Source organism: Ornithorhynchus anatinus, chromosome 2, assembly GCF_004115215.2.
Source record: "Ornithorhynchus anatinus isolate Pmale09 chromosome 2, mOrnAna1.pri.v4, whole genome shotgun sequence".
NCBI classification, from domain to species: Eukaryota; Metazoa; Chordata; class Mammalia; order Monotremata; family Ornithorhynchidae; genus Ornithorhynchus; species Ornithorhynchus anatinus.
The window spans coordinates 150,819,785-150,837,307 of record NC_041729.1 but is presented as its reverse complement, the minus strand read 5'-3'; the positions used below and the strand labels follow the sequence as shown (position 1 = coordinate 150,837,307).

At 49.8% G+C, this 17,523-nt stretch overlaps 1 protein-coding gene and 1 long non-coding RNA gene across 2 annotated transcripts in view; one reads left to right on the top strand and one right to left on the bottom strand.

The window, feature by feature from the left end:
• Positions 1-3,543: 3,543 nt before the first annotated feature.
• LOC114809022 lies at positions 3,544-5,858 on the bottom strand. Its single transcript, XR_003756777.2, has 2 exons — positions 5,765-5,858; positions 3,544-4,014 (listed from the first exon to the last, which is right to left on the bottom strand). It is a non-coding gene; the product is annotated as an uncharacterized LOC114809022 (long non-coding RNA).
• The window catches only part of YAF2 (YY1 associated factor 2), a 59,023-nt gene continuing 47,235 nt past the window's right edge, over positions 5,736-17,523 (top strand). Inside the window, exons 1-2 of the mRNA XM_029057502.2 lie at positions 5,736-5,846; positions 6,271-6,396. Coding sequence (XP_028913335.1) covers positions 5,821-5,846; positions 6,271-6,396 — 152 coding nt within the window. The 5' untranslated portion in view covers positions 5,736-5,820. The remainder of the gene's footprint in view (positions 5,847-6,270; positions 6,397-17,523) is intronic.

Here is a 17,523-nt window from a genome sequence, read left to right as displayed (position 1 = left end):
CCCCTTTGCCATGTCCTACATCTGGCCTGGAACTCCCTCCTGCTTCATGACCTACAGCCTGCCACTGTCCCCAACCTCAAAGCCTTATTAGAAGTACATCTCCAAGAGGTCTTCTCCATGTCCTAATTTCTTCTCCCACTCCCTTCTCCATTACACCTTGCACATGGATTTGCCCTTGATTCACCCCTCCCTCAGCCCCACTGCAGCTCTCTCATTCACCCCACACATCCAATCCGTCACCAATGCCTGCCAGTCTCACCTGTATAATATCGCCAAGATCCACCCTTTCCTCTCCATCCAAATGGCTATCTTACTGGTATAAGCTCTCATAATATCCCAACTGGATTATTGTCTCAACCTTCTCTCTGATCTCCTTTCCTCCTGTCTCTTCCCACTCCAGTCTATTCTTCATTCCGCTGCCCAGCTCATCTTCCTGCAGAAAGGCTCTGAACACGTCACTCCCCTCCTTAAAATCCTCCAGTGGTTGCCCATCAACCTCCGCACGAATCAAAAACTTCTCACTCTGGACTTCAAGGCTCTCCATCACCTTGTCCCCTCCTACCTCACCTCCCTTCTCTCCACTGCCCACCCCGCACGCTCCGCTCCTCTGCTGCCCACCTCCTCACCGTCCCCCGTTCTCGCCTATCCCGCCGTCGACCCCTGGGCCACATCCTCCCGCGGTCCTAGAATGCCCTTCCTCACCTCCACCAAACTAACTCTCTTCCCCTCTTCAAGGCCCTACTGAGAACTCACCTCCTGCAAGAGGCCTTCCCACACTGAGCTTCCCCTTTTCCCTCTGCTCCCTCTCTGCTCCCCCTCCGCCCTCTGTTCCCTCTCCCTTCCCCCCTTCACCTCTCCTCAGCTAAGCCCCCTTTCCCTCTGCTCCTCCCCCTTCCCTTCCCCTCCCCTCTGCACTGTGCTCATTTGTATATATTTTTATTACCCTATTAATTTTGTTAATGAGGTGTACATCCCTTTGATTCTATTTATCGTGATTAAGTTGTCTTGTTTTTGTCCTTCTGTCTCCCCCGATTAAACTGTGAGCCCGTCATTGGGCAGGGATTGTCTCTACCTGTTGCCGAATTGTCCATTCCAAGCGCTTAGTACAGTGCTCTGCACATAGTAAGCACTCAATAAATACTATTGAATGAATGAATGTACATAACCATAGTGTATTTATAATTGATCACATTTATTGAGCACTTGCAGTGTGCCGAGCACTGTACTAAATGCTTATTTATCTATATAAGTGTTGGTTTCCCCCTCTAGACTGTAGGCTCGTTGTGGGTTGGGAACAGGTCCACCAACTCGGTTATATTGCACTCCCTCAAGTGCTTAGCATGGTGCTCTGCACAGAGTAAGCACTCGGGTTGATTGATTGATTCCACTTTCTTGGTGCTGTGTCACTGCAGTAGCAAAGGTTATTCAATTCAATCCCACCAACATGGCTGATAGGTGATCCCTAGAGGACCCCACTGGACTGGAAAGCCCTCCCTCCTCAAATTTAACAATTACTCTCCCCCACTTCAAAGGCTTACCGAAGGCACATCTCCTCCAAGAAGCCTCCCCCCCCCCCCCCCCCCCCCCTCCCCGGGCTCTAGACTGACTGTAAGTTCATTATGGGTAGGGAATGTGTCCATTTATTGGTGTATTGTACTTTCCCAAGCACTTACTACAGTGCTCTGCACACAGTAAGCACTCAATAAGTATGATTGAATGAATGAATAAATGAGTAGTGAGAAGAAACTCCCGCCAAAAGTGTAACTATCCTGCCGGAAACCTTTCATCTGGTCCAGGTAACTGTGGAGGTGATTGAGCAAGCAATGTGTCTGATTCCCTTCAATTCCTCTGCTTTTCCCACTTTCAAAGCCATTCTGCAATAACGTCTTCAGGTCATGTGTGATTGATCTCTCTCCCACCGTCCCCCATCTTATTTCCCTCCACCCTGCCACGGGCACTTCAGCATTCCCCATAACCCAAGTTCTTGGGTACTCATGCCTCTCCTTCCCCTGGACCAGTAATACATCTCCTTTTAAACTTATTTGTAATTTATTTCTCCTTACTTGAAATGACTTTAATGTCTGCCTCTCTGGCTACATGGTAAACTCCTCCAGGGCAGGGGTAGTGTCTTTAACCTCTATTTCCTGACTGAGAAGGTGCTCCATAAATACTACTACTAATAATAATGATGTTGGTATTTGTTAAGCGCTTACTATGTGCAGAGCACTGTTCTAAGCACTGGGGCAGATACAGGGTCATCAGGTTGTCCCACGTGAGGCTCACAGTCTTCATCCCCATTTTACAGATGAGGTCACTGAGGCAGGTCACTGAGGCACAGAGAAGTGAAGTGACTTGCCCACAGTCACACAGCTGACAAGTGGCAGAATAGGGATTCGAACTCATACCTCTGACTCCCAAGCCCGGCCTCTTTTCACTGAGCCATGCTACTACTGATCAAGTACTCAATCAATCAATGATATTTGTTAAGTGCCTACTGTGTACAGAACACTGTACTCCATGCCTGGGAGACACAAATACTCCAGAGTCTAGAGACCCTTTCTCTGCCCACAATGAGTGTTCAGTCTCGAGGGCGAGAGACACTTTAATATAAATTACGTTGGAAAGAGCACCGGCTTGGGAGCCAGAGGACGTGGGTTCTAATTCAAGCTCTGCCACATATCTGCTGTGTGACCTTGGGCAAGCCGCTTCCAGTGGTTGCCTATCAACCTTCCTATCGAGCAAAAACTCCTCATTCTTGGCTTCAAAGCTCTCCGTCACCTTGCCCCCTCCTACCTCACCTCCCTTCTCTCTTTCTACTGCCCGCCCCGAACGCTCCGCTCCTCTGCCGCTCACCTTCTCACCGTCCTCCATTCACACCTATCCGGCCGTCGACCCCTGGGCCACGTCCTCCCGCGGTCCTGGAACGCCCTCCCTCCTCACCTCTGCCAAACTAATTCTCTTCCCCTCTTCAAAGCCCTACTGAGAGCTCACCTCCTCCAGGAAGCCTTCCCAGACTGAGTCCCCCTTTCCCTCTGCTCCTCCTCCCCATCGCTCCGACTCCCTCCCTTTCCTCTTCCCCCCTTCCCTGCCTCACAACACTTGTGTATACGTCTATAATTCCATTTAGTTATATTGATGCCCATTCACTTTTATTGATGTCTGCCTCCTCCCTTTATAGACTGTGAGCTCATTGTGGGCAGGGACTGTCTCTTTACTGCTATATCATACTTTCCAAGTGCTTAGAACTGTGCTCTGCACACAGTAAGTGCTCAATAAATACGATCGATTGAATGAATGAATGGCAAGAGGACGGGTTTGGGATGTGGGTTCTAATCCCGGCTCCGCCACTTATCCTCTCTGTGACCTTGGCCAAGTCAGTTCACTCCTCTGCACCTCAGTACCCTCATCTACCAAATGGGAATTAAGGCCATGAACCCCAGGTGGGACAACCTGATTACCTTACACCCACCCCAGTGATGGCGGACATCGGAGTCCGCCAGTACAGGGTTCAGATCGGGGGCGAGTAAAGAATTACTCGGAGGATCAAGCCAATAGCAAACAAGAGCAGCTTTATTCCAACTGATTACAAGTACCCCCGGTAGGCCAAATCGGTGTAACGCACGCAGCGGGCGTCCATCCCTTAAGGGAGGTGGCGAGCCTGGTCCAGTGGTTGGCTTCTTCTTATAGTTCCCTTCTTAAGGTGGAGTCCGCTTTTGGGCCCGTTCATGTCGAGCGGTGATAGGACTGATGTTTGCGGCCTTTCTGTCGTCACCCAGCGGCCTTCTAGGTTCCAGTGTCGAAACTTGGCCGGAGGCTGGTTCGTCAGCTAGGCAGGAAAAGCCCTCGTGACCCCGTCGGGTTCCGCGCTTCCCTCGGCCTTCTTTGATCCGAGTCAGACGCGTCCCAGGATAAGGGTTGAACATCGGGGTGGCTTGCCCGTGCGGCTAAGATCGCCGCATCCCAGGATAAGGGTTGAACATCGGGGTGGCTTGCCCGTGCGGCTAAGATCACTGCCTGTTAGGGCGACAGTTATTTCTTTGCGGGGTTGAGATAGTTGGACAGGACAGTTGTTAAATATATAAGTGCATTATCAGGGCAGCAAAAGCACATCATGGCCTCCTCTTCAAGGCAGCAAAAGCACACCAGGGCCTCCTTTTTCCGCCATCACCAGTGCTTAGAATAGTGCTTGGCACACAGGACGCGCTTAAGAAATACGATCATTACTAAGAGGAAAGGAGGGCTTAGTCAGGGAAGGCCTCTCGGAGGAGCCGTGCCTCCAACGGGAATTCGAAGAGGGGCGAGGGACTGTCGGTCAGATGTGAAGGGGGAGGGTGGCCCGGGCCCTCTTGGGGGGAAGCGAGGGGAGGGCCGGGGGCCGGCGGTGTGCGGGGAGCCCCTTGTCCGGTCTGCCCTGTTAGCCCGGCCCGGAGGGGAGAGGAGACCCGGAGGAGAGGTGCTGAGGGGAGGCCCTGGGGAGAGGCGCTGACGGGAGGCCCTGAAGGGAGGCGCTGAAAGGGGAGGCCCTGAAGGGATGAGCTGAGGGGAGGCCCTGAGGAGAGGTGCTGACGGGAGGCCCTGAGGAGAGGCGCTGAAGGGGGACCCTGAAGGGAGGCACTGATGAGAAGCCCAGAGGAGAGGCGCTGAGGGGTGGCTCTGAGGAAGGGCACTGAGGAAGGACACTGAGGGGAGGAGGGGAAGGGAGGCCCTGAGACGAGGCAGTGAGGGGAGGCCCAGAGGAAGGGCACTGAGGGGAGGCCCAGAGGAAGGGCACTGAGGGGAGGCCCTGAGAGGAGGCCCAGAGGGAAGGGAAGAGAGGCCCTGAAGGGAGGCTGAGAGGGGAGGCTCGGAGGAGAGGTCCTGAGGAAACACACCGAGGAGAGGCCCAGAGGAGAGGAGGGGAATGGAGGACCTAAGAGGAGGTGCTGAGGAGAGGTCCTGAGGGGAGATCCTGAGGGGAGGCCCTGAGGAGAGGCCTTGAGGGGAGATCCTGAGGAGAGGCCCTGAGGGGAGGCCCTGAGGGGAGGTGCTGAGGGGGTCCCTGAGGAGAAGCGGTGAGGGGAGGCCCTGAGGGGGGCCTGAGGAGAGACCCTGAGGAGAAGCAGTGAGGGGAAGCCCTGAGAAGAGGTGCTGAGGAAGGGCACGGAGGGGAGGCCCTGAGGACAGGCCTTGAGGAGAGGTGGTGAGGGGTGGAGGGGAAGGGAGGAGCAGAAGGGAGGGGCGGAAAGGAGGAGAAGGGAGGAGGGGAAGGGAGGAGGGAAAGGGAGGAGGAGAAGGGAGGAGGAGAAGGGAGGAGGAGAAGGGGAAAGGAGGAGGGGGGCGGGGAGGGAGGAGGGGGGCGGGGAGGGAGGAGGGGGGCGGGGAGGGAGGAGGGGGGCGGGGAGGGAGGAGGGGGGCGGGGCCGGAGCCCGTGGTCGCTGGGGCCCGTTTGAAGTGTGGAGCGCGGACGCCGGTTGGCGGGCGCGGGTCACGTGGGCGGGCCCTCTTCTCCCCCCTCCCCTCCCCCCCTCCCCCCCCGCCCCGCCCCCGCCAGCTGGAGGCTGCGCCGGAGGCCGCGCTGCGATCGGCGGCGGCTCCTCCTCCTCCTCCCCGCTCCCTCCTCCTCCCCCCGCCGGCTCCTCCTCCGTGCGGCGTCGCGCGCCCCTGCCCGCCCCCACCTCCCCCCGTTTCCGCTGAGGAGGGTGGATCAGCCCCCCGCCTTGACACATCCACACCGAGCCGGGGGCCCGAGGACCTCACCCACCCACCCACCCGCCGACCGACCGACCGACGCGCCGAGGCAGGCTCAGCCGCGGCCCACCGGCCGGCCCCATCCGACTAGCCATGGGAGACAAGAAGAGCCCGACCAGGTGAGAGAAACGCAGACGGAGAGACGGAGCGGGCGGTCGGAGGGCGGGGGGGGGGGGCCCCCGGGGCGGGGAGGGGGGGGGAGGGTGGCGGGACGGCGGAGGCCGCCGGGGGAGCGGCGGCCTCGGCCCGGGCCCCACAATGGAGCAGCCATGGCGGCGGCGGGCGGCGGTGTCAGGAGCCGCCCCCCCCTCCCCCCCCGCCGGTCCTCGTCCCCCCCCCCCCCCCCCCCGGAGTCGGGGGGCGAGGGGGAGTCGGGGGGTCCGGCCTCCCCCGCCCCCCGGTCCCCCCCGGTGCCCCGGCGGTTGGACCCCCCCCGATGCGGCCTGCCGGGCCCGGCCCCCCGCCCCCCTCCGGCGCCCCGCGCAGAGCGAGCGCCCGGGACGAAGGACTGAACGGTGTTTTGTGTGCGTCGGTGCGGTGCAGGCCGAAGCGGCAGCCCAAGCCGGCCTCCGACGAGGGCTACTGGGACTGCAGCGTCTGCACCTTCCGGAACAGCGCCGAGGCCTTCAAGTGCATGATGTGCGATGTCCGCAAGGGCACCTCCACTCGGTGAGTGACCCCCCCCCCACACACACCGGGACCCCCCCCCCCGGGACCGCCCCCCTCCAGGAGGAGGAGGAGGAGGCTCCCCAGGCCCCCCCACAACAGCCCAGGCCGCTGGTCCGTCCCCCCTCCCCCCCGACACGCCGACCTCGGAACGGGGTCTCGTTCCACCGCTTAGCGCAGTGCTCTGCACACCCTAAGCGCGCACCCAGGAGGACGGATAAATCCGGGGCGGGGGGCGTCTCCGAGCCGCCTTGCCATTTTTAGACCGCCAGCCCGTCGTTGGGGGGCAGGGATCGACCGTCCGTTCCGAGCGCTTAGGCCAGTGCTCCGCACACAGCACGCGATCAAGGCGACCGAGTGGATGATGTGAGGAAGCCGGAGGGGTTTGGCTGCTCCCCACGTTTCGGATTCCGGCCGCCGCGATTCACCACCCCCCCACCCGACACCACCCGACACCACACGACGCCACCCAACACACACACACCTTGTGGTTGCATTGTTGCGTCTTTATCGTCCACCGGGGACCGTGCAATCCCCGACCGGGCCCGGCTTGCCCACGCAGATCGCGGGTGACGGGGGAGAAATCCGTCCAGATTTGGGTTTTGAGGGGGGATGTTACGTTACATTCGAATTCTTCCAGTTCTCTGTCTTATCTGAGCTCAAACAAAACCCCCCTCAGTGAGGGGTAAAATGTCCTATCAGTGGCCCAGTTAAAAATCTGATTTTCATTTTTACCTGGTAGCGGTCTTTTGAAGAAAAAAAAAACTCTATTGTGTAGGTTCAGACATTTTCAGGGAATTTAACCGGCACTTCCTGCCCGATTCAGAAAAATGTGTGCGGGAATATCGGCTGTGAATTAAAGGGAACGGAACCGTCTCGTGTACGGAATAAGGTGGTTCCCCGAGTGATGGGGTATAATCAGTTCATCATCCGCAAAATAGAAACCTGCCGAAGGGGGTTTTAGTGGTGGTACATGAGTTGGATCTATTCGCTACTACAAGAATTGTATTTCTAGTTGAGAATGTTCATCTATAATCTGGCAATTTTAATTGTTCAGTAAATGAGTAAAATCTTTTTCCAGATTTTTTGCCTGGGAATGCAGTGTCTTAAATTTCAAGTTGTCTGTCATTTTATGTTCAGATTTGGAATGTAATCATAATTATGGTATTTAATAATAATAATAATGTTGGTATTAAGCACTTACTATGTGCAGAGCACTGTTCTAAGTGCTGGGGGAGATACAGGGTCATCAGATTGTCCTACGTGAGGCTCACAGTCTTTACCCCCATTTTACAGATGAGGTAACTGAGGCCCAGAGAAGAGACCCAGAGAAGCAGCGTGGCTCAGTGGAAAGAGCACGGGCTTTGGAGTCAGGGCTCATGAGTTCGAATCCCAGCTCTGCCACTTGTCGGCTGTGTGACTCTGGGCGAGTCACTTAACTTCTCTGGGCCTCAGTTCCCTCATCTGTAAAATGGGGATTAAGACTGTGAGCCCCACGTGGGACAACCTGATTCCCCTTTGTCTACCCCAGCGCTTAGAACAGTGCTCGGCACATAGTAAGCGCTTAACAAATACCAACATTATTATTAAGTGACTTGCCCACAGTCACAAAGGTGACAAGTGGCATATGGGGATTCGAACCCACAACCTCTGGCTCCCAAGCCCGTGCTCTTTCCCCTGAGCCACGCTGCTTCTCTAATGTAAGCACCTAGTGTGGGCCTGGCCCTCTACCAAGCACTGGGGTGGGTCCCAGCAAGTCGGATTGGACTCCGTCCCCTGTCCCACCTGGGGCTTCCAGTCTCAATCCCCATTTTTGCAGATGAGGTCACTGAGGCCCAGAGAAGTGAAGTAACTTGCCCCAGGTCACACAGCAGACAAGGGGCGGAGTCGGGGTTAGAACCCATGACCTTCCGATTCCCAAGCGCCTGCTCTGTCCACTGTGCCATGCTGCTTCTCTTGTAGGGGTCTTTATGTACTAGCTGCAGATTTCCCATAATTTAAAAAAACAAAACAGACTCTGGGCATCCCTCACCACCCACAACCGTATTAATACCCAATTTTAAGAGAGCCGATTTTTTAAATCTTTTTCCTACATTGGGAGAATGTTCTTCTTTCTTATAATTCTGACTTAATTAGTATTTTGATCACACCTGGTGTTAGCATCTCAAATGGTGTTTTGAAGAAAGCAAGGAAAGATTGGGTTACTTTTGGAGGCAAAAAAAGAAACTAAATATTGTCAACTCACTTTCTAGAACTGAAAAACTTGGTGCTGTTGGTTTTAAGAAGTCTGGGTGGTTTCAGATTATTTCATTTTTTTCCGCACTCTGCAGTTCTTAGTGCGCTACCAGAGTGAAAGGTATGAACTCCGAGGGTCCCAAACATTATATGAGTTTACTCATACACAGTAAGCGTCCTTCTGGGAAGTATCAGAATTTTAGGAATTTCCAGGATGCATAATTTTCATCCCTGTAATTCCTAGTCAACTTCTTTTAATGCACAAAAACAAAAGTGGGACAGGACTTCCGAGATGAGGGGAGATATTTCTGTGCCTCAGACGTTTTTGTTTTAGGTTTTTCCAGCCAGGAGAGTATTGTTAAAGACCAGGGGATGAGAGAAAGTTAGACAGGGAAGTAGCCTAGGTAGCAAGGAAAAACGGATGAGCTCATTCTACCTCCACTCATCCTCTTCCCTTCTGCTCCCTTCTGGATCCTTCTCCTGGCCTCCCCTTACGCCTTTGGCATCAGGTAGTGTTTTGAAACTCCAGGCGTGTTAATTTTTGCTCCGTGTTTCCAGCCTCCCTCCTAATATCTAGTGGGATTCTTGTTTGGACCCAGGAAGAGATGAGACATGAAGCCAGCAGAAAAGCAGATCATGCTTAATGTAGTAGGCTTTGGTCGCAGGTTGTGTTATTTTGTTTTCCTTTCACTGGGAATGTTAGAGGCCTTAAGCACACCGTCGGAGGCAGGACTTGCAGCAGTTTGAAGTAATCATATACCACATGTCTGAGTCACATGCTCATTAGCAGTCAGTGTGTCTCCAAGGCAAAGGCACTGCTTAAACAAGTCAATACTGGAGGGGGGAGAATGTGGCCTTAAAGAGCAAGGTTGACTCTTACAAATGAGTTTGAATTGGCTGGTGAGTTGATTAAAGAGAATAGGGCTGGAAAAAAAATCTAGTTCCTTCCTCCAGTGTCCCTCAGATGTATGAATTGAGTGCTTACTGCGTGCAGAGCACTGTACTGAGCGCTTGAGTGTTCAGTATAACAGAGTTGGAGAGTCGGTCGATCTGGTCCCTGCTTACAAGGAGTTACGGTCGGAGGTGGGGAGACAGACGAGATCTGGAACCTGGGTTCTAATCCCGGTTCCGTCACTAACCTGCTCTGTGACCTTGGGCAAGTCACTTATCTTCTCTCCCCTGCAAAATGGGGATTCAATATTTATTCGCACTTCTACTTCACCTTGAGTCCCGTGACGGGACCTGATTACCTAGTATCTATCCCAGCACTCAGTACACTGCTAAGCACATAGTAAGAGCTTAACAAATGCCATTATCATTACTACTATTATTCATATCTTAAAATAAGGTATGAATACGTATGTAAATGCTGTGGGGTTAATAAAGGGAACAAATCCAAATGGAAGGGAGAAGGGAGTCAGGGAAATGAGGGCCTCTTGGAGGAGTTTTGATTTTAATAAGGCTTTGGAGGTGGGGAGAGTGATGATCTGTCAGACGTGAAGGGTGAGGGAGTTGTACACCAGAGGCAGGACATGGATGAGGCGGCAGCGGGGAGATAGAGGAGACGGAGGCACAGTGAACACGTTGGTGTTAGAGGAGCAAAGTGAGAGATCTCTGTTGTAATAGGAGGAGTCCGTAAAAGAGACTGAAAGTGAGTGTCCAGGGGGATGGGAGACCCAGGAGTGGACGCTGTCAGAGAAGTCAAGCTTGACGTTTTCCAGGAGAAAGGGGGTAGTCCACAGTATTGAAGGCAGATAAGAGGAAGATTAGGCTGTAGTAGAGGCCACGTTGGATTGGGCAAGAAGGTAATAATTATGGTATTTGTCAAGCGCCTACTATGTTCCAAGCACTGTTCTAAGCACTGGGGTAGATACATGGTAATCAGGTGTCCCACGTGGGGCTCGCGGTCTTAATCCCCATTTTACAGATGAGGTAACTGAGGCGCAGAGAAGTGAAGAGACTCGCCCAAGGTCACACAGCAGACAAGTGGAGAAGCTGGGATTAGAACCCACGACCTCTGACTCTCAAACCCATGCTCTTGCCACTGGGTCATCCTGCTGCTCATTGGTAACCTTGGTAACCTTAAAGAGGACAGTTTTGGAGGAGTGAAGGAAATGGAAGCCAGAATTTGGAGGCAGTCGATGCAGAGAGAAATTGCTCAGAGTTGGGTGAGGAATGGCAGGAGAGAGATGGTGATAACTGGAGGGAGTTGTGGGGTCAAGGGAAGGCTTTTTTGGGGTTTTTTTTTTTTTTGGACGGAAGATACCTGAACAAGTTTGAGGAAGACATTGGAGAATGAAGAGATGAAAATGGTGGTCAGAGAGGGAAGAAGGGAGGGGGCAAGTGTTCTGATAAGGTATGACGAGATGATAGGGTTGGAGGTGTAAGTGGAAGGGGTAGATTTTGAAGGGAGGCTGGAGATCTCTTGAGGTACCGCTGGGAAAGGTGGGTGAGTCGAAGAAGAGTCAGGAGGAGGGAGGGACTGGAGAGTAGCAAGGGAAATTTTAGGGAGATATTGCACTTGATGGTTTCAGTTTTCTCAGTAGAGTACATGGCCAGGTCACAAGGAGAAAGAAGTCAGATGGTGGAAGGTCAGGGGCTTTGAGGAGGGAGTTGAATGTCTGAAACAACCAGTGAAGGCAGTGGGCAGGGGGATCAGTAAGGATGGAGAAATAATATTACCAGGTGGAGTTAAAGCATGGGACTGGGACTCAGTGGGACCTAATCCGGCTCTGTCACTTGCTGAATGAGAGATGGGTAAGGTCAGCCTGTTTAATGGGATTTTGGCCACCATTGCTCCCTGGCTCATTTCCAGGAGCAGAGGAAGCACAATGTGGAAGCACAGTCCAGGGCTGAGGGGTTAGTGGTAGGAGTTCAGCAAAGAGAGGGAGGAACGTGAGTTGAGAGGAGATGATGGAAGTGTTGAGGGTGTTCGTTTGTGTGTGTAAGTGAAGGGAAGGAAGTTTGGGTAAGGAGACTAAATGGGGTAGGATTTGAGAAAATGGGTGTGGGTCAAAAGATTAGATGTCTAGGGGGACATAGGACAGATTTGAAGGGGATTGGAGGGGATGTGTGTGTGGCAGGGGGGAAGACAGGTGAAAAGGTTAGATAGAGGCACTTCAGAGTTGGTGAAAGTAGAGATGGTTCAGTGGATAGAGATGAGAGCCATCACAACATAAAAATCTTAGACATTTAGAGTAGGAAGAGCTATAACCCCCTTCATTACCCAGTGTTGTCCATTTCTTTGGGGAAGTTCTAATATATAGTTAAGCTAAATCCTAATTGCATCAAAAGCCCATTTCCCATTCTGTCTTTAATAACAGCAACAACAATAGTGGGATTAAGTGTTTACTATGTGCGAGGCACCGTACTTGGGTAGGGGTAGATAAAAGGTGATCAGGTCAGGTACCAACCTTATTCCATGAAGGGTTTACAGTTGAGGGGGGTTAGTCTAGGAAGGAGGCAAAACAGGTGTTCCCCATATAACCGATGAAGAAACTGAGAAGCAGAAGTTAAGTGACTTGCCCAAAGTGACACCGCAAGCAAGTGACAGAGCCGGATTAGGTCCCACTGAGTCCCAGTCCCATGCTTTCCACTGGGTCTTGTCGTCTTTGGAATTAGAAAGTAACAGGTCACTGTCCCTGGTATAGTTATTCTGGAGTAGAATGAAGTTTCATTAAATCAACATCAGTTGACTGGGAGACATTTTAGAACTTGAAGCAAACCAAATAAAACCAAATCATCTACCGGTTTATCCCAGCTTGGTCAGCTAGTGCAGTGTCCTCTGCCTCATTCCATCCTCACAGCGTGGCTCAGTGGAAAGAACCTGGGCTTGGGATTCAGAGGTCATGGGTTCTAATCCCAGTTCTGCTGCTTGCCAGCTGTGTGACTTTGGGCAAGTCACTTAACTTCTCTGTGCCTCAGCTACCTCATCTGTAAAATGGGGATTAAAACTGAACCCCACGTGGGACATCCTGATCAGCTTGTATCCCCCCAGCACTTAGAACAGTGCTTTGCACATAGTAAGTGCTTAACAAATACCACCATTATTATTATTATATTCATCTGTCTGGAGAAGAGAGGTGAAGTTATTCTGATCCAAGTTCCTTATCTCTTTGCAAGGGGACCCATTTTCTAGCTCTTGAATATCTTTGAGGAATCTGTAGTCCTCCATAGAGGTGAAGCCCAGAAAATGTCACCGAACAATCTCAGTCACAGAGTTTAATGAAAAGTTACATTCATTCAGATGCTACAAGAATTGACATGTACTTGCACTTTACAGTTCCTCAATTTTTCCCTAGTGCTCTGCGGAAGGCACCTTGGTTTAATTTTAGTGAGGTGGGCCCAGCTGTCCTGCCAGAGGAGAATCAGCAAGCAAGAATCAGGGGAGATCAACCCACCCTGGAGAGACCTCGTAGCTAGGTACTGGTCCCCAGGGGGAGTGGTTTGTTCCTCAAATGAAGGTGCAGAGTCTCATGATGAATGGGATTCTCCCGGCAGCATTCTGTTTCCTCTCAAACTTGCAACTTCTGATAATACTTGTATTCTGCTTAACGCATTTACCAGCCTTCAAAACGATTTTTCAGATTGTAACCCCAAATAGTAAAATTAAAAGCGTGTACTTTTGCGCTGGCCTATTTTTTTTATATCCTTTGCTAGGGGTGAGTATCAGTTAACAGGGATGCCTTCCCGTTTCTGTCAAAATAGTAATGTCATAAATAAACTCTGAGGTGCTTTCCAGAAGAATTTTTTTTGAAATTAGTGTAGTTTTGGATGTTGGCTTCTTGTCTCCTCTGTTGTTGACCACCTCTAATCCAATTAGCTCAATGGCAGTGAGAGCAGTTAAACATTAGTTTCCTCACTATCGCTCCTATTTAGTAGCTTTTTAAATATTAAAAGGACATAACAGGTAGGTGTTGAACTCATAACTTCATTCTGCGTATTGATATTGTGAAAGTCGTTAACGTCATTATAATAGCTGTCTTGCACTTCAGGGTTGAATAATTGGTTATCTTGAAAGGCAAATCAGTTGGCATCGATGGTCTGTAAATGTGCTGGTTACTGAGGCTTGAAGCTTGAAATTCCAAACTGTACGGTACCATTTAAATGAGCTTACTACTAAAATGGAGGTAAATAACTTGTATACTTGATGCTCGAAATAGTGTTTCTAGAACATTGAAGCTGTGGGATTTCAGCCACGCCCATTAGCAAGTATCCGATGACTGTGATCGAAAGCAAGTTTAATGAACACTGCTTCTTTTTTGTTAACCTTTTTATTCCCAGGTTTTCATGGAAAAATAGTTTCTTGTAGATGAACTGAGTCAATCCACCAGCCGCTTCTGGCAATTAAGCATTTATACCCCTTCTCGATACTTGTGTACTTAGGTGTATCCAGTTGAACGTTAAATTTGTTCAGATGCCATCATTGCTTAAATTGTAAGTTTTCCCTGTGGGTAGGCAACGTGTCTTGAGTGAGTGCCTGAATGGTAGTTTTCCAGGGGTGGACTTGTGCTTTTCAGTAAATACCATTACTGTAGCTATTTGACTATGGGGAGGTGCTTGCATGGTCTTCATCTAGGCTTTGTGGTAAAGGTTTTGCAGGTATGGCTAGGTTGGAAAGGACAACTGATGAGGATTTTGTGGAGCCTGATATTTTTTTTTAAAGTCTCTTGATTGAATGAAATGCAGTTAGACGGATCCACCCTTGATTGTGTTCTACTGTGTAAGCATGAGTTCTGTGGGGGGGATTTTGGAAGTGGCTTTCTTTGACATCTCCAAAATTTATGGTTATGTCTATTCCTAAAGGGTTTTATTGCTTGTAGTTTTTAGACCGGCTGAATTATCAGGGTCAACTTTTCTTCTGGTTTGATAGGGCTCTTTCAGTAAAATATGTTAACCCTGATGTCTTGGCTAAAATTTGTTTGAATAATTACATTTTCCTGCAGAAATTCCCTTTAGTACTTCCAGTTAGATTATATTACATTGTTTGTCCAGTTGAAACTGTAACAGTTCAGTTTGTTGGGTTCGATCAATCAGTGGTATTCATTGAGTGCTATCTATATGTAGAACACTGTGTTTAGTGCTTGGGAGAGTACAGTTGGACAGAATTAGCACACAGGTTTCCTGCCCATAAGAAGCTTACAGTCTAATGCTTTTTAAAAAACTTCCATGTCAGGAAAGGATTAGGATGAAAATCTGTATAAATAAATGACCACATGATCTTAAAGCCTTCTACAGGGTATAAAAATAGTGTTCACAGCAGGATCAAAGTATTTTGTGTGTGATATAGAGAACATTACTGATAATACTAAGGTATAACAGGATTTTACAAAGTCTAGTGCTTTACGGAACTATCTATATCCGAAGTTAAATTTAGGTTTTATTATTCCCAAACAGATCTCTAGTTTTTACCGGTTGCCGTGCATCTGAATTCAGGATAAATTTTCCTCAGAGCTTTGATACATTGCACATGTACTAACAAAAACCAGGAAGCTTGTCTATGTCCTAATTTCAGGGCCATGAGGTATAGAAAGTCTTCAGTTTTAGCCATCTATTGCAGTTTTATTGAATATTTTTCTGATTTTGTGTTATTGGACTTTTGGGCACCTCAGAGGATTTTATAAAATACTGCCATTATTTGTGCCAAGTTATGAAATGCTTTGAAGTTTTGTTTGGCTGTCGAGGTCGTTGTTGCATTCAAAATTATTTTTCTTGTGCCTTCTGGATGTTGACATTTTTGGCTTTGAGATGACCTGTTTTAGAAAGACAGGTAGGGAGAGGTTAAGAAGTCTGTGGTTGGTTAGAGGTGAGAGGACACAACCCCTGTGTGCTTTTTTTTTTTTGGTATTTGATAAGTGTATTGAGCACTGTACTAAGTGCTGGGGAAGATACAAATTAATCTGGTCATAGACCCTATTACACTACATGGGGCTTACAGTTCAAGTAGGAGGGAGAACAGGTATTGAATCCCCCTTTTGCAGATGAGGAAACTGAGGCACAGAGAAATGAAGTGACTCATCCAAGCTCACACAGCAGCCGGGATTAGAACCCGAGTTCTCTGACTTCCAGGCCCATACTCTGTCTGCTATGCCATGCTGCATGTCAGTGAGCTCACATTCCCCACACCCCCCAAACTTATCCTCAAATCCTCTTCCACTTCAACCCAGCCCATACACTTTGCTCCTCTAGTCAGTTATATTTATAGAGTGCTTACTATGTGCAGAGCATTGTACTGAGCACTTGTAAGAGTACAGTATAACAGTATAAAAGAACATGCACTCTCCCCATCTTCAAAGCCCTACTGAAATTATATCTCCAGAAAGCCTTCTCTGACTAATCTCTCAAAAAGTGGCATGGTTAAGCGGATAGAGCACGGGCCTGGGAGTCAGAAGGTCATGGGTTCTAATGACAGTTCCACCACTTGTCTACTGTGTGGCCTTGGGCAAGTCACTTTACTTCTCTGTGCCTCAGTGACCTCATCTGCAAAATGGAGATTGAGACCGTATCCACCCCAGTGCTTACTACAGTGCCTGGCTTAACAAATACCATCATTATTATTATCAATTATTATTATTATTCCTCTGCTTTATTTTCCTTCCATTCTGTGTCATTTGTGCACTTAGTGCCTCCTAAGCACTTAGGTACAAAGGAATAATAGTATTTATTAAGCATCTATTATGTAAAGATCACTGTACTAAGTGCTGGGAAAACAAAAACACACAGATGAGAATTAGACATGGTCCCTGGCCCTCAAGATGCCCACATATCTTTATATTTGGTTCCTTTACCTGTAATTTATTTTAGTGCCTGTCTTCCTTATTAGCCCGTAAGCTCCTTGAAGGCAAGGATTATGTCTACCAACTGTACTGTACTTTCTTAAGCACTTGTACTGTCCACTGAACAGAATGCTCCGTAAATCGCATCTATTGATCTGGCGTGATCTCCCCATAATCTTCTTCCCACTCCCTCATCTATATTCTCGTCCTTCCCTTCCATATCTCAAAATCTACCCCTCTGTCTCCATTCCCCCTCATCTTCTAAAAACACTCGTGTCCACTTTTCCCTCCCTGAGTAACATTTCAACTGCTCATTCTCTGATGGCCCCTTTCCCCTCAGCTTTCAAGCATGCTCACATCTCTTATCTCTTCCCCCGCCCCCAAATTCCCACATCTGTGCTCTCTGAACACAGGAAGTGCTCAATAAATGCCACTGATTTCTGTATTCCACCGCATCTTCCAGCTCTAACCTCTTCTCCCTCTTCCCATTCTGGTCCAGACTCTGTGAATGAGTCCCCTAAACCCACTGCTTCCACTTCCCCTTTTCCAGCTCCCTCCTTGACCCTCTACAATTCAGTTCCTGTTCCCTCCACTCCACCGAAACCACTCTCCCAGGCCTGTGACCTTCTTGCAAACTTAATGGATTCAATCCTTATTCTCTCAGACCTATCTATAGCGTTGAAGGCATCTTACCACTCCTTTCTCCGTCAGTGGTGTTTATTCTTTCGAATCGACTCTCCCAAGTGTATAGTACGGTGCCCTGCATATAAGCACTCAATAAATATTGATTGTTTTGTGCAGAGCATTTTCTTCAGGAAACATTACAACTGTTAACCAGCTGGCTATAGGGACACAATTCTTATCTCTTCAATCGGTGGTATTTACTGAGTGCTTACTCTCTGCAGAACACTGTACTAAGCACTTGGGAGAGTAAAATACAACAGACTTAGTGGACGAGCTCCCTGCCCATAAAAAGCTTACAGTCTAGAGACTTCCTGGCGGATCCTTCTCAGTGTCTTTTGCTGGACTTTCTTCTGCTCTGCCTTCCCACCCCCTACCCTTGGGTGCCCCTCAGACTCTATTCTGGGTTCTTTCTATTCTCAGTCTAGCCCCACTCCTT